Source organism: Ixodes scapularis, unplaced genomic scaffold (genome assembly GCF_016920785.2).
Source record: "Ixodes scapularis isolate PalLabHiFi unplaced genomic scaffold, ASM1692078v2 PGA_scaffold4__175_contigs__length_147842914, whole genome shotgun sequence".
NCBI classification, from domain to species: Eukaryota; Metazoa; Arthropoda; class Arachnida; order Ixodida; family Ixodidae; genus Ixodes; species Ixodes scapularis.
This window is the reverse complement of record NW_024609879.1, coordinates 23,033,830-23,058,020: the sequence shown is the minus strand read 5'-3', so window position 1 is coordinate 23,058,020 and position 24,191 is coordinate 23,033,830. Positions and strand designations below refer to the sequence as shown.

The 24,191-nt window shown below is 42.8% G+C and overlaps 1 protein-coding gene across 1 annotated transcript in view; it reads left to right on the top strand.

The window, feature by feature from the left end:
• Window positions 1–24,191, top strand: part of LOC115315237 (venom metalloproteinase antarease-like TtrivMP_A) — a 107,378-nt gene that overhangs the window by 492 nt on the left and 82,695 nt on the right. The window contains exons 2-4 of the mRNA XM_040217619.1: window positions 7,352–7,527; window positions 16,105–16,197; window positions 19,650–19,776. Of these exons, the coding sequence (XP_040073553.1) occupies window positions 7,352–7,527; window positions 16,105–16,197; window positions 19,650–19,776 (396 nt within the window). The remainder of the gene's footprint in view (window positions 1–7,351; window positions 7,528–16,104; window positions 16,198–19,649; window positions 19,777–24,191) is intronic.

Genomic DNA, 24,191 nt, shown 5'->3' with positions numbered 1-24,191 from the left:
GTAACTTAGTCAAACATATTCACACGATGCTTTGTAAACTGACCCTTGCGTGCTAGATAGCATGTTGGAATGTACTCAACAAATGAGCGCCTAAATTAAAACCTAAGCTGTTTAAAATCTGTTCGAAGATGCAAGTACCACTTTTCTAGTATTGACACACCTGAAAAAGCAAGTTTTGATAATCGAATCAATGAAGACGAGCTGCAAATATGAGACGACGTCAACAACTCCTGACGACATGGTCGTCGCACTGATTTTTCCTCATCACTTACTGATGGCGAGCGCAAAACAGATTGGGCAGAAAGGCTGCGTCGGCGTTCAGCTGGTACACGCGTTCAATTATCGCTTCTATCTCTGGTCAGCGACGGCTTTTGGTGGGTGGCGTAGAAAAATCAGCTCTACGGTTTTCCTATCCAGGAGGTGTTAGCGAAGTTCATTAATGTTAAGTGAGCGCGATTTTCAATAACCGGATAATGAAACGCTATTGTTTCTTAGAGTAATTACACCATCCACAATATCTCTCGCTACACTTGAAACTCAATGTTTTCCAAGTGTCTGTTTTTATTTCATTTATGGAAGGACACTAACATTTTGTTACGCTTCACTAATGTTGAAAGGGCATAGAGTTTTTTTGACAATGTTTGCCGCATACAGATTTTACAAAATAAGTGTTGTTGATTACACGCTAAGCCTGTTTAGTGATATTACGGAAAATTCAGTCGACAGGCTTAACTCTAACACCAACATCATAAATTGCAAATTTAGTAAAACTAAGTAAAGATACCGTGCACTTTATGTTTCTTTGAGTAAGTAGTACTGGACCTGCACTCTCAAAAAAAGGGTGTAAAAGGTTGTATCGTTACACCCTTTGTCCCATATAATACACCCCAAAACTTCAAATCGACGTACAGCGCCCTACAGTCGAACAGACGGCCACAAATTTTACGAGGGGCTTGAGAGCCGTGCGGTACAGCTTATTAAAATAGCTAACGTGCGTGGTAGTGAAAACGAAAGAGATCATCGGGGTCTTCTTGGCCCTACTGTAAAAACTCGGTGTTTTCTTCATGTGGTCTTCATACGTACTTTAGATATTTAAAATGTTCTACCACAGGGCTATCAAACCCCTCGTAAAATTTCGGGCCGTCTGTTCGAATGCAGGGCGTTGTACGTCAAATTGAAATTTTGGGGTGTATTAAACGGGAGAAAGGGTGTAACGATACACTTTTACACCCTTTTTCCTTGAGAGTGTGCGCTGGAATTTTCCGCTGGTCAGTACCAGGGTTGTGCAGAAATACTCAAAAATGTATTTGGAAATACAAATACTGGGATACATTAAAATAGCAGTTAAAATACTGATACTAAGATATATCTGTAAAAATGTATCGTGATACGTATCGGAAATACATTTTAAAAAGAGGCAAAGTGTATTGGGAAATACAAATACAGGAATACATTTTATGGAGGGCAGAAATACAAATACAGAAATACTGATAGTGAGATAAATTTCCCAAATTTTTCGAGACGCCAACTGAGATGAAGTTTCAAGTTTGAAGTGGATGTTTTCGATCCCGAAATTACTCTCCTGTAGGCTTGGCACTTTGCCTTGAAGGTAGTGGTTTCGGACGACAAGGACTCTTCAATGGACTAAAAAAAAAAAGTCCCATCAAGGGCTGACCGCGGTCTCTTCCATGACAACCTGCCTGTCTGACGAGGGAATCTTGTCAACATTGATGGTGGAATGAACTAGTATTCTTTATCTGTAGGTGTGGCCTTGAACATGAAACTTGACCACGCTGCTGTATGAAAGGGAAATACGTATTTTTGTTGTAGGTTACCTAGTTGAAGATCGTGCATGCAGTGTCATTCGGAATTTTGGAGAATAGTGGACTACCTGAAGCATCTTGCAATACATGTCTTATCTTCCGTTGCGGTTGAAAAACGTTACGGAAGCATCCCTGTTCTGAAGGTCCTTACTACCGATCCTCCGCCACCGACGCACGGATTGCCGTCCTCAAGTTTTGCCTAGCATTATCTAAGCAGAGACCTCGTGGATTGCGAGCTGATATTGCCGGCACAGGTGGGAGCTGTTCGAGAAACAGCGGTTTTAAGACGAGTCGCGGGAGTACGTAGTCTGGGATGGCACAGCAAGGCCACTTCTGGCCACCTTCTGGGTTTCGGATCACCAGAGCAGCGGGTCACGTTCTCGTCGGCTGATGACGTACCCTTGAGCCGTGCAATGTTACGGGCGCAGCCGCAGATGCATTCGAATATGTGTTGAACTTCACAGCGTGAGTCTTCCTACTATTTCAAGTCAACCACCGCCAGGCTCGTGCTGCAACGGAATGTGACTCAGCTTTGCCGGATGGGTGTTTTCCGTACGCTAAGGCGAGAGAGACGGTTAGCAGCGGGCATTGGATGCCAGCAAACAATGACTCAGGAAATCCCTACATAAGGACCTGCGGCAGAAGATGCTCTGACTCCACTCCTGGAACACCACCTGGTTCGAGTCCCCGACTACGCAACACTTCTCAGAAGAGAGGACGCATAGAAAAATAGTTTGTAGAATCAAAAAGAACCTTGGTCAGCATAGTAACAATGCCCCAGCATCTTCTTGACTCTGGTGCCTTCGCAAGTAAAAAAAAAAAAAAAATGAGTTCAGACTTGTTTCTTCTTTTCTTTCGGGGGAGGGGGGGGGGGGAGAGTGTTTCTCAAGAAATGTAACAAAATACATTTCATCCTGATTGTATCGCGATACAAAGAAACATTCCAAATGTATTTCGATACAGAAATACAGATACTGGCGAAAAAAATGTATCGCGATACAGAAATACAGATACGAAATGTATTTCTGAAATACTATCGCGATACATTTGTATCGCGATACTGCTCAACCCTGGTCAGTACACAGCAAGATCGTGAAATGGCTGGCTAATTGTGTACTTTACAAATATCTTTATGACATATTTATCGCTCAAGGTGTTATGATAAAACTAGCTGGAACTTGAATCTGGGGTCTTTCAAATTTATTCATATTATGACACTATACTTGTCTAAAAATAATCCTTTCTGTGCGTTTCGAAGCCTTACCCCAAGTACGGCAGAATACTGTAGTCTATATTTTGGTTTCTCATTGATTCCTGGTCCTCTCGTTAATACTTTTTTTTTGGATTTCGTTTTCATGTGCATATCATTCCCGAAAAAAAAATCAGTTTACTCAATCATTTTAGTCGGTTCTGCTACTCAAATAAAGTAGCAATATCCGAGAATTTGCAAACATCGGGTACTATTTTATGTTAGCTAAATAAAGACGCCAGCCTGCTATTTATGTAAGGTTAGAGGTCGTGTTTAAGCAACACTTAATTATTTTGGCCCAGGAGAAAAGCCGTATCACTGAAGCGAGCAGCGTTCTTGCCTGCTCCTATTGCAACTGCAAGCTTTCACTGATTAGAATTTTCCACGCCTGATATACGGTGTGTTTTACTTTAACTCGAGAATATTTTTTTTTAAAGGAACTGAAGTAAGGGACGAAGATGGTCGAGTCGGTGCATGATCGAAGAAATAAAAACATAGGAAAAATGAAGACGAGGACGAGAAGAAGAAAAACAAATACAGCCATGACTAACGAAACTCGTTCTCTTTAAGAACAAATAGATTGACACAAAAAAAAAAATATAAAAATAAACTGTGCAGGGATGTATTTTATTACAGTCACGGTCACATAAATGTGTCAGTCTGATTAATAAGAGATAAGTCACTACCAACAGGGTTAATTGATTCAGCACCGACACAACCCTTACGACTAGAATTATACACTTCCACATAAAACAGGTTCAAAAAGCAACCTAAGCTACTCTAGCTGTCTTTCTGTGATATTTGGACAGCGTTTCAACATTATATCTGCGGAGTACAGCCATATTCATTACAATGTACAGCGAGAAGTCCCGATGCAGCGCCCCGTCAAAAAAGAGAGTGCTCATGAGGCCGGTCGTTTACACATCTGCCCGGTTGTGCTGTAGACTCTTTGCACGTGTGCCAGAAGACAGCCGCCATTGCTGACCTTCTCTTGTCTTACGGAGATGTGTAGTCATTGAAGCGGGCGTTGACGAGCCTCCGCAAAGGTCAATGCTTGGGAGAACAACAAAGGAGAAACTGTCATGGCAAGAACCTTCCCTGTTGTGGTAATGATGAAATGAAGCAAACGCAAAAAGTAGAAGGAAAAACGGAAAGTCGGTTATGGCGGCGCCCATGCACAGCTGCTGTAAAGCGTCTATATAAATACTTCCACAGGAAAGAGAGATTGTGTAAACCACACCGACTGTAGACGCAACTTATATAGTGCGGTGTATTACCTCAGATAACGAACGTTTTTGTCTTCCTTTTTTTTCAATTGCGGAGTGTATACAAAGTGTCCCCGATAACTTGCACCACACTTTGCCCCCCAAAAAAAAGAAAGGAGCGCTTGGCGAGAGTTAAATTAACTGTATTTTTTGAAAAAGTCCACGATTTTTTTAGTGCGACTAGTGTTTGAGTTGAGTAGTAATATTTAGCTAATTTATAATTACTCGTTTAAGAGCCAAGGTGTGGTTTGGAAACCTGTAGAGCCCACTGAGGAACACTCAATGAGGGTGTTTCGAAATGATAAACATTGCGCGCTTGTGTTTCTTAACCTAAAAAGAAAGCCCGCGAAATTTAAAAGAAAAAAGAAACCAAGGTGCCCGCGCGTCGCTATTGCAGGGCTCTCATACGTGCTCTGAAGAAAACGGAGCCCACCTTATCGCTGTCACGCTGGACAAGACAGGGCTTCGTGTTTGTGTGGGCCCCGAGATATGCTTCAGCACCTGCTGCAGCATTGTGGAAAGGGTAGAAAGAGAGCGTGCGCGAGTTCTAACCGCGATATCGTGTTCACTGGAGGCAACGCGTCTCAGCCGAAGCGCAACGCTTCTCACCTGAAAAAGTCACAGGGACTATTTATTATGTTATCTCTAAGACGACTCGGAAGCGAAAGCCCACGCACCGACGTAAACGTGATAGCGAACCTCCGAAGACAGCACGGTCTCTGACGACCCAGTTTTTATACAGTTTGGGCGTGTTTTCGTCGTTGTCGTGTCGTCGATGTATTTTCGCTCAAACACTTTCTGGAGGTCGACTGAACGATGCGACATATAAGGCTCGCCTGACTAAAAAGACAAAGAAGCATCGCTGTCCTTGATGTTGACATCGTTCTCACGCGGAGTTTTAGTCATAATGGCATCAAGACCGCGTCATGAAGGAGGCTCCAGCTTTAGCGTTAATCTGACAACGGTTCAAAACAGTTTTTTTTAAACACTGTTGGCTGCCTACAGAATGTGCCTGAATTAATGCCCACCTGAACGGATGCAGCACTCACATATTTTTGAACACGTTTGCTCTTGCACTCCTAATAATACACCCAGGAATATCGCGGCAAATTTGCGTTATTGTTACCTTCAATGAGCTTGGCGTTGTGGGCCTGGTGTTGTAGGCCACGGTCTTTCACGTACCTCCACAAGAAGACATCGAGGGGGGTCACCTTCGGTGACGTAGCAGGCTATGCCACAGACCCGTACTTCCCGACACACTGTTCTTGCAAGGCTCCGTTGAGCCAGGCTTGAGGCTGGCTACAGCTGTGAGCGGCGGCACCGTCGTGCTAAAACAGCATGTGTAGAAGCCGTGCCAATGGAAGACTACAGCGAAAATCATCCACTGCACCTGCAAGGGTCTCGTTCTTACGGGGGTTTCCAGTTGATGTCAGGTAAAAAAAGACGGGACAAGCGATGCTGCCGTCGGTGATCCCACACTGGACGTTAAGGGACAACTGGTACTGATGTCAAGGCTGCGCCAGCCAGTGGGGATTTTTCTCGCTCCAGTAATGGGCGTTGCAGAGGTTTACTTGGTTGTTTCGCGAAAAGTTTGCTTCAAAATGTCTACAGCACGTTGTTGAAAAAGTATGATTCTCCTTCAAATTTGATCGTAATCCGTTTAGCGAAGTCAACACTGCTTTGAAAGTCACTGGCCTGCAAACTCTGATACAGCTCAACGTGGGAGGGTGAAGCTTAGATTCCTTCAGAATCCTGCAGACGGACGGTTTTAGTACAACTGCCTCAGTGCTCACGTCACGCACGCTAGCGTGAGGGTGAGCTGCAATGTAAGCCAACATGTCTGTGCGGAGGACTTCGCTTAACGCACGAGGTTTCTGCCGCTTCTTCTTCAAGCTTCCAGTCTGATTCAATTTATCGTAGTTTCTGATGATTGTGGAGGGGTTGGTCGAGGTCTACTATGCCATGTTCGCTACACCCTGGCAGACTTTTTCTAACCGCCCCCTCCGCTCCCAAAGCAAGGACCATACTCGCCTTTGGCTCATTCGAAAAAGGCATCATTGGCGTGTTGGAGAACAAATGGACGCCTTGGCACAAGTTGATAGCAACACAACACAAATAAAATAAATTACTCGCACGAAGACACGCGCTTAACCACGACGTCCAAGACGTAAATTGAACTACGACATCCAAGCTCCCCCCCCTCCCCCCCTCCAGAAACTAAGCTATATCTCCCCTCGGTATATATATATGATGCGGTCTGCAGGCTAAAGCAATTATTCAATATTAGGGCTGTGCAATGATCTTGGATCCTCCCCATGACAATGAATTTCTGCGATCAGCGAAGAACACCGTTGGCTGTCATGCGCCAGTCATCGTAAGGAAAAGTAGCGCGCGCTATTTATGCAGAATAAATGCGCCGATATCGGGGCCTACGCTAACACGAAGCCCTGTCTCGGATAGAGCAGCAGTTATAAGGTGGTCCTTGTTTCCTCGGAGCACGTCTAAAAGCGCGGCAATCGCGAAGCGCGTGCGCGTCGAGATTGCAGCAATTGCAGCTCAGAAAAAGCTTGATTGGGTATTTCTCTGTGCGCTCTACAACTTTCCAATTCACACCTTAGCTCCTAAATGAATATTTTAAGAAAATAACTACATAGTCTTAATTAACTAAAAAACTAGGCGCACAAAAAAAAATTGTGCACTTTAACAAAACGTATTCAAACACCGTACAGTTGATTTCACTATCGCAGAACTCTCCGTTTTGTTTTGCTTGTAACGTTTGGTGCAAGTTACATAGAACACCCTCTAAATACATACCACTTCGGACAGGGTTAATACTTGTTTAAATACGTTTGATGTAGCGGAAGTGTCGCCTGCGACATATCATGGCAGACCGAAGTTACCCGAATACCTTGTATTAAATATATTCTTGGGAATATTTATGTCACTATTGCTGTAGGGCGGTAACGAGGTTTTGTATTTCACTATTAAGTTCAGCTTTATTGATGTTTTTACAGGTGAATCCCCAAACTTTGAAGTTGCTTATCCAAAGCTTCTTGAAAGCAGAGGCCTCTCGAGCGAAAAAGTGATCCACATTAAAGAAGGCCTAATACTTCACTTGGAAAAAAGTTCAATTCTCTCGGAAAACTTGGTTCTAACAGACCTCAGTGGCAAGGAGCCAGTTGTAACTCCGGTAAGCATTACTATTAAACATGCCCTACAATTAAAATAGAGCCGTCAATCGTAACTGCACGTCTAAAAAAGAAAAAAAAAAGATTATTACATTTTGCAGGTGGTGCACTCCACGCTCAGCGCTGAGGTAACACAATGCGCTTAAGAAGACGCATGCTTAATTTTATGCTCTGCCATAGAAAAAAAAAAGCAAAGTAGAAAGCAAGTTTGAGCAGCCTGCATGGGAAAAGGATGTAATCATTTAATTTACAACGAACAAAGAAAATGTATGAAGCCATATTTACAGCGCGAAGGAATTTGTGTTGGCCCCCGCTGGAGCCGCCACTAGTCACGTGGTAGACCTGTGCGCCGCCGCGCTGCGCCACCGCCGCCTCAAGTTAAGCATGGAACACACGAGCGCTGAAACTGGGCGCAGGGAACCACGCACCCCTCGCCGCTAGGCGCCCCACTTGCGCACCGAGGAGCTTTATCTGCATCGACCAGATCCGAGCGTCGCGGCGCCGCGCGAAAGTTACGTAGGGACGCCGGCACCGGTTGCTATGCATAGAGCAGTGCGCTGCCGCACGGCGACCATTTTAGATGCGGAGCATCTCGTGCTCGGGTCTATGTCCCGCGGCGTCGTAGTCCACACTCAGACTACGCATGCGCAACTCTCCTCCTTCCTTCTCTCCAACAGCTGCGCGTTACTCTCCCCGCTCTCTCTCTCTACCAGCTGCGTGCACTTCACGTGCGTTCGCTTCTACTCACACCGCGCGCGCATGCGCAACTCTCCTCCTCTAGTCTCCTCTCCTTCAAGTGTGAATATAAGCAGCGGTAGCGCGTTGCGCGCGTTCAGTTCACCGCTGCCAACGCCTCGTGCATTTCGCTGTACTTGCGCTTCAGTCCTTCTCGTTTCGCTTTCTCCGCATCGCCGGCGTTGTCTGCTAGCGGAGGAAACGGCACTACGATCTTGGTATTATCGCAAGGCATCAACGGAACGCCGAACCTCAAGTGCACACCTCAAGTACTAGACGCTGCTCAATAACGACCTTCGTTAACCGTTTCACCTTCGTCCCCTACTCAATTAAAAAAATTATACTATCTTCTCGAGGGGAACCATGGGGTGACGCGGAGCATTGCTGAGTTTCCAACAACGTTCACGCGATGTATGGTAACCAACGCAAGTTAACAACGTAATAACACGGAAGTTAACAACGTTACTTACAACATTATTAACACCGTTAATAACACCGTTATAACGTTCCGCGATGCTCCGCATCACCCCATGGTTCCCGCGGGAAGATGGTGTTTCGCCTGTTTAACTTTTTATCGCTGTTTTTCCTGCCATGGGACACATAAGCGGAGAAACTGGACGTAGCGCGGCGCTACGCACGCCTCACTACCTGGTGACAGACGGGGATATATGTGTCCCCAAGAGACGTGCACGCAAAAGCCCGTCGCGCGATCGGCACACAATTGCTGGGCCACCATTGTCACCGATCGGAGAGCGACTGGCGGTACGTTGCTTAAAAATAACTGACCTCATCTCCACGGGGTGAATAATGTTGATTGGGGCGAAGCTCTGGTGGTGCTGACGATACTGATTTTATTGTTCATAGGTAGTGCTGATGGTGCTGATTTTTTTTATTGCTAAAAAGGTAGTGCTGAGTTCTGGGTTGCGTTTCGACTTCATTATTGCGGCTTTATGGTCGGTGAAATGCAGAGCCAGTGGTTATTCGAGCGGATCAGCTTGGATCCGCTCGAAGTCGTGGGAACGCATCTCCCCCGCTCAAGTCAACGATCCATGTCAGAAAGAGGATGTGTGGTATAGAACGTGGTTATATACGCATTTGAGCATTTGGCCGCAGCGCCCCTCTCGTCTACAAACGTTGAGCCAATGCATGCAATGTTTAGCGCGATTATGTACGCATTTGACCGCAGCGCCCTCTCCTGTATAGACGTTAAGCGGCTACATGCAACATTTCATCCATGACTTCCCCAGCTCTTGAGTTACTACCACATCTCAGAGCCCCCAACTCATCCCGCAGTCGTGGCCGAGGGGATAAGGCGATGGACTAGAAATTCATTGGGGTCTCCCCGCACCGGTTCGAATCCTCTCGACTGCGCAAACATTTCTTTTTTTCTCTTTATGTTAGCACGGACGCCATGCGGACGGACGGACAAGGCTAGATCCTAAGGAGCTTCGCCCCTGACACATTATTTATGCCCAAAACGTAAATTAAAGTATTCAGATTAAAAATAAAAAAAACACGGCATGAACGCTCATGTGCTACCATTATATCACTCCTAGAGCAATAATGTCGAAGGAAACGTTACCGCTAAACGTATGTTTACAGCACTGCCACCGTCATGTTTGCTTTTTGTTTTTTACCCGATCATCTTCAAATAAAAAAATAAGAAATAAAAATCGTTCCAATTGATAAATGTGTAGACTGCATAAACATATATTTCAAAATTGATTGCAACGTGTCCAACTTCGCTGAGACAACTGGAGGCGCAGGGCTGGTCAGTCTTGAAGAAAATACACCGCAGAAGGTATACGGACCCCAGAACGCCGCTAGGAAGGCATTCAGGGGTCCGAAGAGGCCCAGATTGAACACGAAAGGCTAGCGCATATCGCTTGTATGAGACACGACCAGTTTTCATGAGAGTCTTGGCGCTTCCGTTCGAAAGTACACGGAGAGGCTTCATTGACTTTATGTCAAGGAAGTCACACCGAATGCAATAATTATTTGGTGTTATGACAGTGACAGTCAAATGAACAGTTGGAATGCGTTATCCCCGAGCATCATAGAAACATCATGCATGAGAGTAAATACCTACCAACGCACTCCAAAGTACTCACGCAGCAGAGAACTTTTGAACCACATAACACGTTTCTTCGTTTCCCGGCGGCATCGAATGGCTGGATCGACAAACCTGACATCGCCAAAGGTCTTCCTTGTACAAAGTGCATTGTTTAGGCATCCTTTCTATACCCCTTGTGCTAACTCCTCCATCAGCTGTGGCAGTTCCATGCCGGCAAACAGATTCCCCACCTTGAACTCAAACCACCAGCACCGAACCAAACTCACTCGGAGTCATACCGTCGCTTCTCGGCAGTCGTTGTCGTTTGGGAAGATTCGTCTGTTGCTAGTTGAGATGGTCATTTCACAAGACCTTCCGTGCCACCCCTGGGAGTGCAAATAACTTCGTAGGCGACTAGATTGTTCTCACGAGAACGTTTGCGACGCACACAGCACCAAACCCCAATCGAACCGATCAAACAAACGGTCGCCATATTTGCTTCTCCGGCGCTCGCGGCTAGGCGCACCGCGCGCTAAAATCCGGCCGACCAGATCGGAGCGGCACCGCGCCGCAAGGTGCGCACGTTACAGCGACGTAGAGACGCCAGCACCTGTTGCCATAGGTGCTGGTGCCCGTTTTCACCGCTTATGTTTGTCCCCTGCTTTACGCCGGAGTCGTTCAGCGCCGCCGGTGAAATCACCGGAACCCCGGCGTCGCCGCCACACTTTAGGTGTGGAGCGCTGGCTGAACGCCTCTGTCCATGCCGCCGCCGGAAGGAAACACTGCGGCGCGCCGCCACAGTCAATTTCTGACCTACGCACAGGCCTATCACGTGGTGCTTGCGATCTTTCGGGAGCTTCCTGTGATCTCTAAATGTTTTTTATTGATATTCGTTCTTTTGTTGCATTTCAAACGAAGTGTAATAATTAACTTTGAGATCCCATATGAAGCTCTCGAAAGAGCGCAAGCACCACCTGACTATAGCGGCCTGTCACGTGACTATAGTGGCCACTTTTTCGCGGGGTCCCGCTGGCACTTACGACATATTCGTTGGGAGTAGTAAATATAGCTCTAAAAATATGTGTTGTAAATTCCCTCCTAAATTCCTTTTACGACATCCTTTTTCCATCCTGTTCCGCTTCCCCAAACAGCGCAGAAGGAAAAAGGTAGCTTGACTGAAGTTTGGCATTTCAAAGGGCATAAATTGGGCCGAATTGAGTTTTGCTCCAAGAGGCCAGACAGGGCTTAGGTACTTTGCATTGGTCCTCACTGACCGGAGGAAAGCCAAAAATTGACTTTTCACTGGTTTGCCTTAGGAGCGATAATGTAACATGCATAGGCCAAATCAGCCAGATGAATACAAAACCGCAAGTAATGAAGCTTAACTCTAGTCCCCGTTCGGTGATTGAGGCCGAAAGATACAGGTGAACGACTGAATAACCAGGCGCTGAGGTCCAATTTGGGCACTTTCTTGAGTTTTGGCACCAGAATGCGCAGAATCGGGACAAATATTATCATATTTATTTTTACATCACCTTTGACATCTCCTGGCTGCAGAGTCCTTAAAGACCAGATAAATATAAACGTTCGAAACATAGGACTGCACTATCAGAGTTAAATATCTCAATATTAATAAGAATGGTGTCCACATTCTTTTCATGAACTCTACTTCAGAGAGCAGCATTGAATGCATGTCATAAACCATGTAAACCTAACTTTAATGTTCGTGTACATCAGCTCTAAGCGATGAGAAAAATACTTGATGCACCTAAGTTTGTGATGTCTGACATACAGTGAATGATTCAGAATCAGGGTTACTCTGACAAGACACCCGTAATCTTGATTAAGGCACCGTTTGTCTAACTAGAAGGAACGCGTGTCACTAGATTTATTTAAATACCAAGAAAACAGTTAATTAAAAAAGTACGTACGGAAGTATTCTTCGATACCCAAGTACGCAAGTACTTTCCGTAGATTGTTTTTAGATATTGCGTCATTAAGCACTAGCACATTTGGTGTTTAAGTGTTCAGTTTCAAACTGTTTCCTCATAGACATTTGGCACGCCTCGCGAAATTCAAATTCCAAATGTATACAAACCTGAATTGGGGTACGCGAACGTAGTTTCGCAAGAAGTGCAATGCGTATTTTTTTTAGAGCTGAAAGCAGATGTGCTAAAGCATTAAAGAAATAGCAAGGACGGCGGTCGTGAATTTACTATGTCCTGCACTAGAGTTTCGTCTTCTGCACAGTGGTTTAGGAGCATAATCCCAGATGGTTGTTGCGCATATATTTTGTTAAAATTATTATTGCCCCAATTATGTTGCTCCAATGCCAGCTCTGCTCCTGGTTTTTAGCGTTTTCGAGCTTCGCAAGCCATTCGAATGCGAGCTCATAAACCAGTGTGCAGATGACAAATGGGCATGAATGGGAGAAGGAAAATGCACGGGCTCCGAGTGTTTTATCTTTAATATTTCACTACCTCAGACCATAACTAATAAACGTAAATATCCAACCGAAACTGCGTTCGCTTGCCCAATTTAGGTTTGTAAGTTTGGAATTCGAATTTTGCAAGGCCGGTCGAATGTGTTAGTCCTCGCAGCAAAAACCCTCTAGGCCACCAGTAAAGCTAATTGCTGTAATCCAGTGGTTCCCAACCAACGATGTTTCGCGGACCCCTTGTGGATCGGTGGAGATGATGGAGGACCCCGTCGTGGCGAGGGGAAGGGAAAGGTATAGGTTAATTATGGTAATGATTTATTAAATGAATGTAACTAAGGGTTAGTATGAAGTAGAATTTTCTGATTGACATACAGACGAGAAACCTCACCCGAAAATTGGAACGTTTCATCTCAATCTCAGAAGAGATAAAACTTTTAGTGCCGAGCTTAACTGCTGAGGCAGGGCTTCGCGGACCCCAAAAAGGTCCGAAGACCCCCATTTGAGAACCTCTGCTGTAAACAATCGGTAGTGCCAGTTATTTCTGTACTGTATAATTTGTGTTCTCTATCAACTGCCACGGAAGTTCAAACAGCGTTCGGAATTTAAACAATATGCAAAAACTACCTAGCTACAATAATGCTTACTTATTTCAAATATAGAACATCGCGGCCACATTTATTATGTATTACAAATGAGGTGAAACTAAGCAGAGGCGACATATCCAACTGACTCCTAGAGGTACTCACAAATCAAAAACGTACTGAGGAAGCTAAAACCGGTTTTCTCAATGCAAACGAAAACCGTGCTCTCTCACTCCAAAAATAAACACTGGAACTATGAGCGCCCGGTCTTTGTCCAAATGTAGCGCCAGATTTCGAGTCGAGATGAAAAAAGTTTCAAGGCTTACAGACCTTTGATTCCAAAGTTCGAAGCGATGTTCGGAACTCTGCAGCAAAACAATAGCGGCCAGAAAGACCCGGCAAATACATAGGTATAGATGGCATCACCTACGAGAAATGAGCCCCATTTCTTGATTGTAAACTGAAACACTAGCCGTATATTTTTGTCAGTTTACAGTAAATTCAGAAACTTAACATATAATATCATATGCTTATGCTATATTTGGTTAGAAACTGATCATCCGGCAATATCTGATCTAGTGACCACCATTGTTTTTTATTTAAAGGACTTGTACATCGGGCAGTAAGTTCTCGGGTTATTTATTTTGACGGGAGCGCGTCAGTGAAATTAAATAAAACTGAAAGAATCGACATAGGGACGAACATGACCGCACATTTTTCGACTTCCAACACAGAAAGCTATTTGTATTGAAAGTCGGAAGATGTGCTGTTCTGTCCATCCCTAAGTTTATTATTCCAGTTTTAGTTTAATCCTCGGGGCACTTGTCAAAAATTCCTTTCACATGGATTACAGGTGCCAGCTAATTTCCAGAATAGGCATGTTTTTGCAAAACAAAGCATTTTCATCAAAACGTCCCTCATAAATCATTATCATAAATGACAAATCCCTCATGCATTTACTAAATAATTTATAATTCACGGTGCATCGCATACCACGATAAAAAAAACGCCTCTTATGGCATACATGATGATTGAAAACTGAGACTGTTGTTTGAAAAACGGTTTCAATCATCATGTATAACTTACACCAGCTCACCTGCACTTAACCGTTTTTTCCTTATGACATATTTTAGATGAATTACGGCCCGCTGTGCATATCAGAAGGAACTTCGTAGGCGTTAAATCGTTTGGCGAAAAGCATTTTGTTCAAATTTTAACCGCGCAATCTTAAAAGTGCGTACATTAGGCCGAACTATGAGGACCGACAGCGCTCTGTGGGTTTCTTGGTGCGTGTTGTGCAACTTGAGAATGCTTAAGTTCTTTGCTTGTCCGCGGGAATGTGCAACCATATACATAAAGAGGATTTTTTTCTTGGTTTCGAAATATTATTTTGCTTGGATTTTACACCATACATTTTACTTTATAACCTCAAACGCGTTTTTTGTCGGAAGGTGCTAGCGCAGTTATGTAATTTATGTTCGCGTGGAGAGCCCATTATTTATCATTGTATCAATGGGATGTCATTTTCTTAAAAAAAGTTACATGCTTCATTTTAGTATAAGATGCAAACGCTATAAAACGTTACATCAGGTATGAATAGACGACTGTCTAAAAACAATGGTACGTTCATACGGGAAAATACATAATCAACATACGCCCCGTTCTTCAGCTTCCATTATGCGATTCCCGATCCGTGACACGTGCTGATAAACTTTAGGGAAGGCAAACTTCACATACTTAACAATAGATTGGTGTTTCTTATTTGACGTGATGTTATTAAATGATAAAAAAAACTTTCGCGTTTATTGGCATAAAAATTGGTATTTTAGGTGTCAACTCAGATTTTTTTAAAAAGAAAAGAAATCACGAGAAGTAATGTGTACTTCACTTTTGTCTTACAAACTTTTGAGACATTTGTTTCTTCAAAATTTACTGTTACAAAATGTGATCGAATAAATATTTTGCTTTATATTATATTAATTTGTTCATTGTGACATAAACTATGCTTTTTTTAAAACCACATTTCATCTAACAGTTCAATCTTCAATGACAATACTTGGAGCCACCAAAAACTGTTTGGTGTTCTACAATATTCGACTATACTTCGTTTCAGCTTCGGTCCGAGCGCGGCCGATGTTATGAGCCGAAGGGCCAATCAAACAGCGAAAGAGGCACAACGTCATGGTGTACTCTCTGCAGTTGATAGGACCAGCCGATATTTGCCGTCTCTCTGTGCGCGCTCCTCCGCCGGCTAGTCTTATCATGCGCAAAGAGCACGCCATGACGCTGCGTTTATTGCGGTGTTTGATTGGCCCTTCGGCTCATAACATCGGCCGCGCTAGGACCGAAGCTGAAACGAAGTATAGTATGCCAGTGTAACATCCCTGCCGTCGACTTCGTTGTTTGATAGTAGGCGCGCTTGTCAGCGAAATGACGGATGAAAAGATGTCCTTTTCATTTTTCTGCCCGCGAAACACCTGAGAGTGTTTGCACTCCGGCGTAGAATTAGTAAGTGCGTGAGAGTGACACGGTGAAAGAACAAAATTAAATAATTCGCGGGTTATAATTTTCGCGACGCGGTGGGATCTGAATATAGATTCCAATGTGTTTACATTTTACTGGAATTCTTCGCGGGACCTATGTTTCGCGAATCGTAAGCAATTCGTGAAATTCGCGAAAAATAGGTCTTTATAAAAATTAAATTGTTTACAATATAACGTTCCTCGAAAATTTTTCATATGTCATTCAGTTCGCGTTGGGTGTTTTTCAGATGAACGGAAAATATATGGAACGTAACTTGTACCATGACAAAGAAAAAATGGCGGCGGTTGAGGTGAAGGAGGACAATGGAGCTGTGGAAGTGGTAAGATACTTCTAAGAGTGATTTCAATGGTGCACAACTTTGAACAAGCAGTCTTCGTTATGAAATTGGCCAAATCTAATACTAAAGATATTTCACATGCCCTGCTCAAAACTCAAACTGATATATTCTCAACTTACCGGTTGTGTGGGATAAAGAGAACTGTGTTTTCATCGAAAAGTTCTACCACTGACAATTGGTAGTGCTCAGGATACATCCAAATCTAAACATAGCGAAATCATGGATGTACGGAAGCTTGGTAACATGCAGTCATTCGATTCAACACTGGCAAGCGATTGATTTTTGAAACCACCAGATTTGTGTGCTATCAATACAAAATAAAACTTCGAAGTCTGAAATTAAATTTACCTATTGAACTAAAATTTAGTTTTTAATGCGAAAGCGTTAACTATCCCATGAAACGGAGCCGGCGCCGTAAGTAACCACGAAAGAGCATGAAAGAAATGCCCCTTCTCCCATTGGCTGAGCGAAACGGCTCCCAGGTAGCCATTGGCTGCCGCTTCACGAGAGCGCGCGCTCGGCCGCTCGTGTCAGGTGTTGCCGGAGGGGAGGGGGTGGGGGGAAGCTGCAGCCGCTTTTGCTTCTCTGGGCGCCGCGGAACATGGCGACGCCTGAGGCATCTATGTCGCCGGTGGCCGCAACGTCGGCAGAAGCGACACCTGGCCGTCCAAGCCAGTATACCACAGACCAGCTAAGGACGCGGAAGAATGACATTCATGCTTTCGCATTCACAACTCATAAGAACTGCTTAGATATCCTCGAAATCTATTAACAACAGTCATTAAAAATACTTGGGTTTAAAATATATGCTATGTTTAACGTCTGGTAAGACTTCTTTTATTTGCCGTCTGTATCCCTTATCTATTTTCTTAAGGTTGATTAAATGTTTGTGTTAAAATAAACAGTTAGGGCAAAATATATTGACAAAAGTGCTTTTACGTACCACCAATAACACATTCAATTTTTTACATGGAATTCATGAGGGTCAAATTTAGGCCTGTTTACATTCCGCGTATAATTACCTGAATGTGTTTTTTATCGCTATCAAAATGTAAGATAACTTTTATATTGAAATGCGACTTTTAGAGCGCAGCTCTTAAGCGCCCGTTTCCGGCTTGAGCGGCGTCGCCGTCGGCGTAACCGCGCGGTGTATTATGGGTAAATTTCCCCGCTAAATCTAGCGAAAAAGTTTCCCCGCTAGATTTAGGGGGCCCGCTAAATCTAGCGGAAGAATTGCGCCGCTAAATTCCCCCGCTAAAATTTTTTCTGTGGGGTCACGTGACCTCGGCGGGGGTCACGTGACCCCCCAGTTCACGTGACAACCCAGAGCAATTTTTTCCGCTAGATTTAGCGAAATCTCTGACCAGCTCTCTCTGTACTATTAGTTTCGAATTCGCTTAGCTGGGTAGACGACAACTGTTGCTGATTTAAGGCCCGCGCTAGTTCCGAATTGCGGCTGTGACGTGGCACGTCATCTCAGCTTTGCAAATGTCGGAAAGGGCCCGTCTTCCAAGATATCTAGGGAACCGCTCCTCCCCATAGGGGCGAACCAGTAGTGCTTCCGTTATCCACCCGATAACGGAAGCACTACTGGTTTGCCCCTATGGGGAGGAGTGGTTCCCTAGATATCTTGGAAGACGGGCCCTTTATATATGTGTTCTTAGTCCGAGCTTTGCTGCTGTAACAAAGTGTGTTGACGAAAAATAAACATTTTCAGCACAGTTTTAAGAAAAAAAAAACTTCCGACGTTTTAGGACCATCTCGGTCCCTTGTTCACGGGTGACCGTCAGGTGGACAGTAAAAGTGCTGCTGATGTAGGCTGGCTGAGTCCTTTTTTTTTATGATGTGGCAGAGTCCTGAGACGTACACGGCTCGGAGAGTTCCCGAAGACCTGTTAATGGTTTCTTTTGTTGTCTGGATGGAATAGAATTCCAGGTGCAGACGTTTCCGTCAGTGCCGCGCTATGCAGGGGATTTCGCTTTTGTCGAAAGACTCGCAGCGACCTCATTTTGCTTCGTGTTCGGCGAGGGCACTTACCTTGAACGAAGACTTTTTCACGTCGTATTTCTGGCTGTTTCGGGAAATATTTGATTTCCTCCACGTAGGATAGCAGGACAGTCCACGTACGGGATGCGGTAGACGAGGCATCGAGACATTTCCTTTCCCTGTCTCTTTTTGGGGAGATGGAGTCGGTGACGGATGGGTGGACACCGGCTCGTGAGTCACCGCGATCCCATGTTTACAAAGGACACATCCGATGGTCTCTCTGACGTACCTCACGTACGACAGGCAAACACTGCTGGAATGAGCCGGGAGCTTGCACATATGGGGCGGCGTAGCTTCTTGTTTATCCTATTGATGAAACGTTTGGAATAGCCGTTGCTTTCTAGAACTATAGCTTTATTGCGAGTTCTTCAAGTCTAAGAGTAGAAAAAAGACGGCGATGGCTGGTTTGTGCTAAGAGCTTCATGGATTGTAAGTTTAACCACAGAAAGGAAGTCGGCAAGCTATTTTTCAGTGCACTGTTCATCACCTGTAAGGGAGGACTGCTAATAATGTTTGTATAAATATAGAAGGTAACCATGGTTTCTTCAGCTCATAGATTGTTTAAATGTACTTCCCGGCAGCGTTCTTCCTTTAGCGCCTAGTTCAAATTCTAGAATACCCTACGTATGTTGCTCCAAGAGAAAAGTCTGCTAACGAATGTATCTGTGCGCGCTTAGAAGGAAGTACGTGTTTGAACACCGATCTATCGCCCACCTCTTGTGTGAGCCTTTTTTTAAGTGCTTCTATGTACGATAGACATCATATGTTATGCAAGTTACCATCTTGTATTTTTAACTATTTATGAGTCTTTTAAACGACTGCAGCAATGGAAAATACATAATTAAAAAAGCCTAATATTGTTTTCGATATCATTGGGTATTATTCGCCATTAATAATTTATTTTAGATATTTCTGCTTCAACAAAATAAATGAAACTCGCTTGAGAGGTATATTTTGTTTATTTTTTAATTCTTGAACTCACTATATAATTGAAGAAGTCCGCCTGAAGCTTGCAGAGTAATTGGTATTTCAGTGCGTCTGGAACGCCAATTGCAGGGCAAGCATAAACCTAACACCCAAAGGAAGGATTGAAAACGAGCGTGTTGGTGAATAATTACGAGTACTTGAAAGGATAAAACATCAGGGCTGGGACGGAAACAGGACATCTTTCAGAATCTTGTTTCCGTCCCCTTCCTAGACGTTTCATCCTTTCAAGTATTGGTACCCTTATGATTATCGCTAAAATGTTACCACCTTCGAAGAAATATGATTAAATTTATTTTGGTCAATCATAACGCAATTGTTTTTTGTTTAAAAATTGCATTATTTGAGACGCTTTATGAAGCAAAACTAAACGTATTATATATTTGCCTTTTTTTTGTTTCCAGAGTGGTGTCATCAGCGACACTCTGAGGATACTTCCTCTTCACCTTATGGCTCGATCTGAAGACGGGTCTATCGCGCACAAGGTTTTCCAAGTGGATGCACCAACTCACCGTGGACATGACTACGTTGGTAATGGGCCCAATCAATTCTTTTATGTACTGCAGATATCGTGGGGTGCGTGTGTTAAAATATAAATATGTTTAACATGTTTTTTTTTTTTTTTTGCAATTTGACATTTTATCGGTTAGGTCACTGTCAAGTGACAAAAATAATTAAACACCTCCTGAATTATGCGTACATAAAAAAAATTACCATATCTGCACTAATCTGGTATTTTGAGTACTTGGGGTAGTTAAAAGACTTACAACGTACTTACCTTACGTCTACCCTTGACAGAAACAATCTAAAATATATCGTGATTAAAAGTGTCCTATGATTTCTAGCATCAACTGGACTTCCGAAACACTCCATGCGATATCTTTTTTTTTTTTTTTAACTATTGCTGAGATGATCACAGATATTTTGAGCAAGTTCTGGATGTCCCGTAGCAGGGAAGGACCATAAGGCGACGCCACCGTACTATCTTTCTTTGAGTTCTCGAGCAACTACCTTTTCACCTTTCGCGTGTCTAGGGCTTACATACACAAACTATAAGTCTGTTAAGACTCGCTTATGTCGTTAAGGACAGAAACTCTAGTACGTTGGCATGACGCTTGAAGTTAAGTATTAAACGACTTATTTAAGGTACACAGCGGAAACAATTTAGATATGTAGTTTACTAAATATTTATGACCGTACCGAAAGTCCATTATAAGGTCTCGTTCACGCATTTGCGTTATGCAACGCAGATTGTTTAGGAAGTTAAAACACAATCAACAAAACTGGCTAAAAAACATAGCAATACTGTTTAAAAATATTCTTCGCACTGCTAAGCGGTCCATAAACAATTCTAGAATCCGGTATTATAGAGTAGGTCGACCCACTAAAATTAATATATATTTGACGTACTAACCACCAGATAAATCAGGCAGAAAATGTCCCTTCATGTACATTTTGCTGTTTTAGGTATATTCAAGATTTACAGAATATATCACTGCACTGGTGTGTTTTCTTTAGGGCGTCCAATTGAATGACAACGTGTGTCTCGAGCATTTAATTGTAAGTCTAAATTATGAAAGCGTTTCAGTACAGTCGTTTCGCGAATGGACTCCAGCCTGTATATAAGAAAGGTAGGTCTCAATGTATGTCAGCAAAAGAGACCATTACTATTGAATTCATTCATTTAATAATTTTAATGCACAACTTGTGCATTAGGTACTAGTAAATAATGATTTAAACGCAATAAAACATGGGTCAACAATATCAAACTCTGCTGCAGGACGGTTATTATAGAAGACTTGAATGCGGGATATGAGGCTAGTTTGGATACCTTGATTCTCATGAAACGTCGCAGAGCTTCGAAAGCTCATCTCGGAACATGAATGTTAAAGGATAATGTTAGAGCAGGAAATTCAATTATTCCTTAAAAACATTTATACAAAAAAAAAAAAAAAGAAAAGCTGGGTCGCAGCGCCGAGAGGTCGAAGTACTCCAACTTCGTTTGTCCACGAGTCTTTGATATTCGCACTAGAATGTGTAACAAACGTGACGTTCGTAAAACGCGAAATAAACGCTCCTGACCCTTCTTTTTTCTCTTTTTGTTCGGGCGGCCAAGACTGATCCAGACAAAATAAAATTTCTGCTTGTTTCGGAGTAGCCAAAAAGAGTATCGGAATACACAAGATGACGTAGTGTGTACTTTTTTAGATTATGGTGCGCCTATTTTAAATAGAAGACAGGTATATACAATATATTTTGATATCTAGAAAGTGTACGAAAGAGGTTTTCATGAATTGATATTAGGTCCTAAACTTTCGAACACTGTTGGAGTCGCTGACAGTCCTTCCGACTTATTTCGTTCCACATCGGATGTTACGGAGGGATAAATAATGGGCCCCCTCTTGATTTTGATATTTTTTAGTAATATAATCTATCGTGTAAGTAATTATCAACTGCTACTTTTTGCTGCTGATATTACGTTATTCATGAGCCTTCGCACTATTTAAGACTGTAATATACTACAAAATGGTGTCTTTCATTCACTAGTGGTGTGAGCTAAATCAACTGTCTCTCAACCCCCAAACAACAAAGGTGTTACCTTTTCGCCGACGGCATACTGTTGTTTATTTTACATATAAGCGTGACGGGGAAGACCAATAGAGCAGGTGTAAATTACAAAATGTTATTGGCGTGTGTGTTGATAGTGGTTAAACTTTTAGAAACCAAATATATTTTATCGCGTGCAATGCCTATAACATGCTATGAACCGTATCTCGATTGACGAGGATTTCTAAAACCCCACTCTTATATGTGTATTTCAATGATTGAGTAAGGTCACTACTTTAATTTACGTCTGTCACATGAAACTCGATATCTAACGCGCAGGCTATGAGCACAGAAAATCTTCAGAAAAATGTTATTCGAATTGTATATGATAGATTCATTGAGCGCCGCTTTATAACTGTTAATATATATTTAAAAAAATTTCACTTCCACTTTTGGCTCCCTGAAGAACTGTTCGTGACTTTGTATTTCTGCATAAACTTATGAATAGGGCAATTATTGTGCGCAGCCTCTGGGGAAGGTTAATCTTTATGTTCCTTTATGTGTAACGCGACATTTTGTTAGTTTTTATGTTCACTCGTGGTGTAAAACTTCACCGCTTTCTCGGATCCTGCCGAGGTATAAAACCACCTGTTAACCGCCCTGGACATTTCGTTATCAATAACTTTGTCCCGCAGCAGATGAAATGAGCACTTATCTGCCTCTTTATTTGTTTTATTTGTTGCTTGGTAAAAGTCCCTTCTTTTTTTAATGTTTTTTTTTCTATTACCTGTTGACGATGGTGCCAAAGTGAATAGCATCTTGGTTGTTTTTGGACACCTAAATAAGAATAATATCATAATATTATTTTATTTTTCTATCCAGTGGTATAACGTGTGATAAGAAATCAGCTTATTTTTCTCCTGATGCGTCTCGCATGTCACCGCAACGTCTAAAGAACAGTCTCCCTTTTTCGCAGGAGAGCTGAGTGCTTCAGCTACACGAATAATTGGTTCGCTTAATATTGTAGCACGTTGAGAGAAATTATGGCATTCGATTATTTTCACCTGTTGAAAATCAAAATCGCCTGTTTGTGACAAACGGGCGATTTTGAGACAAACAGGCGACGCACAAAACTTGAGGTTCGTAAGTGCTTAAATAAATTAAGTTTTATCTACTTTGAGGAAGTTTCTTCGAGAATGATCGTGCCGCTCTTTTTGGAGGGAGGATGACTGCACGAATTACACTTAGGGGACGCACACATATATATGTGACCTCATGTTTTCCGAAGATATTCGACATTTAATTTATTCTAGTACAGGAATGACTACGTCTAGTCATAGTTCAGGAAGCCAACCTTGATTGTACTAATGAGACTTATTTTGTTTGTATATATTACCATGCTGCAAGCCGTAAGACTAAAGCAGGTTTGTCGGCATTTTAGAAAGAACAATCACAACTAAGTGTAAAAAAGTTATAAAAAAACACCCATATTTTGACTATTTACATCATTCAGCATTCGTGGTTAGGCAGTTCCATTGATCGACATTTAAAACGAATATTTTAACCGAGTCAGTATTACAGCGATACGGTGCAGAAAAAAAAATATTTTGTTTAGTTGGGTTGTTGAAGTTTGTATATGCAACATATTTTTGAACGTCAGTAAAGCAATAACCTTGTAGGAATATATCTCTATTCTGCACAACATTATACTGGTACTTCTGTAAAGAAAGCTCGCGTCGGACTTTATTACGGGGACAAAGTCTGTGGATCGATAGCGATTAAAGATAAATAGGAGAGCTTAACTTTGTGAGCGTTCGATTTCGTAAATATCTTGTTTTGTGAATAGCTCTCAAACTGGGCTTCTATATTCAATATTTGGTAATATCAGTTACTTAGTTGGCGTTAATTTATGCACTGGTCTGGAAAATCTAACTTCCGTCTACGTGTCCAAATTTTGTTTTAGCGATTTATTGGAAAAATGTCTGATGTACAAATTGCAGCTCAGATTTGAATAACCTGTAGTATATTGCAGGTTAAGGCCGTAGGGTGGGAAGGGGAGGGGGGGTGAGAAGGAAGCGGACGCAACGCTGGTGAGGAGAAGGAATTTTCTCCTCCCCTCCTCAGCGTTGCGTCTATTTCCTCCTCTCCCAGCTTTCTTTTCCTTGCCCTACCTTCTCGAATCGTCTCATACTATAGGTATTTCTACTCCTGTGAATGTTTTAACGGCCTCCCACAGCAGTATAGGTTAACAGTGCTAGTGCTTTGTTTCAAGCTGTGTTAACATATACACAATTATTTTTGTTGATTTCCGTTTGCCATTCGTCGCACCAGCTTGTCAACTTCTGTAAACAATCATTTATTTTATTCTGAGCATATATCTATATCTATATCTCTGAAGA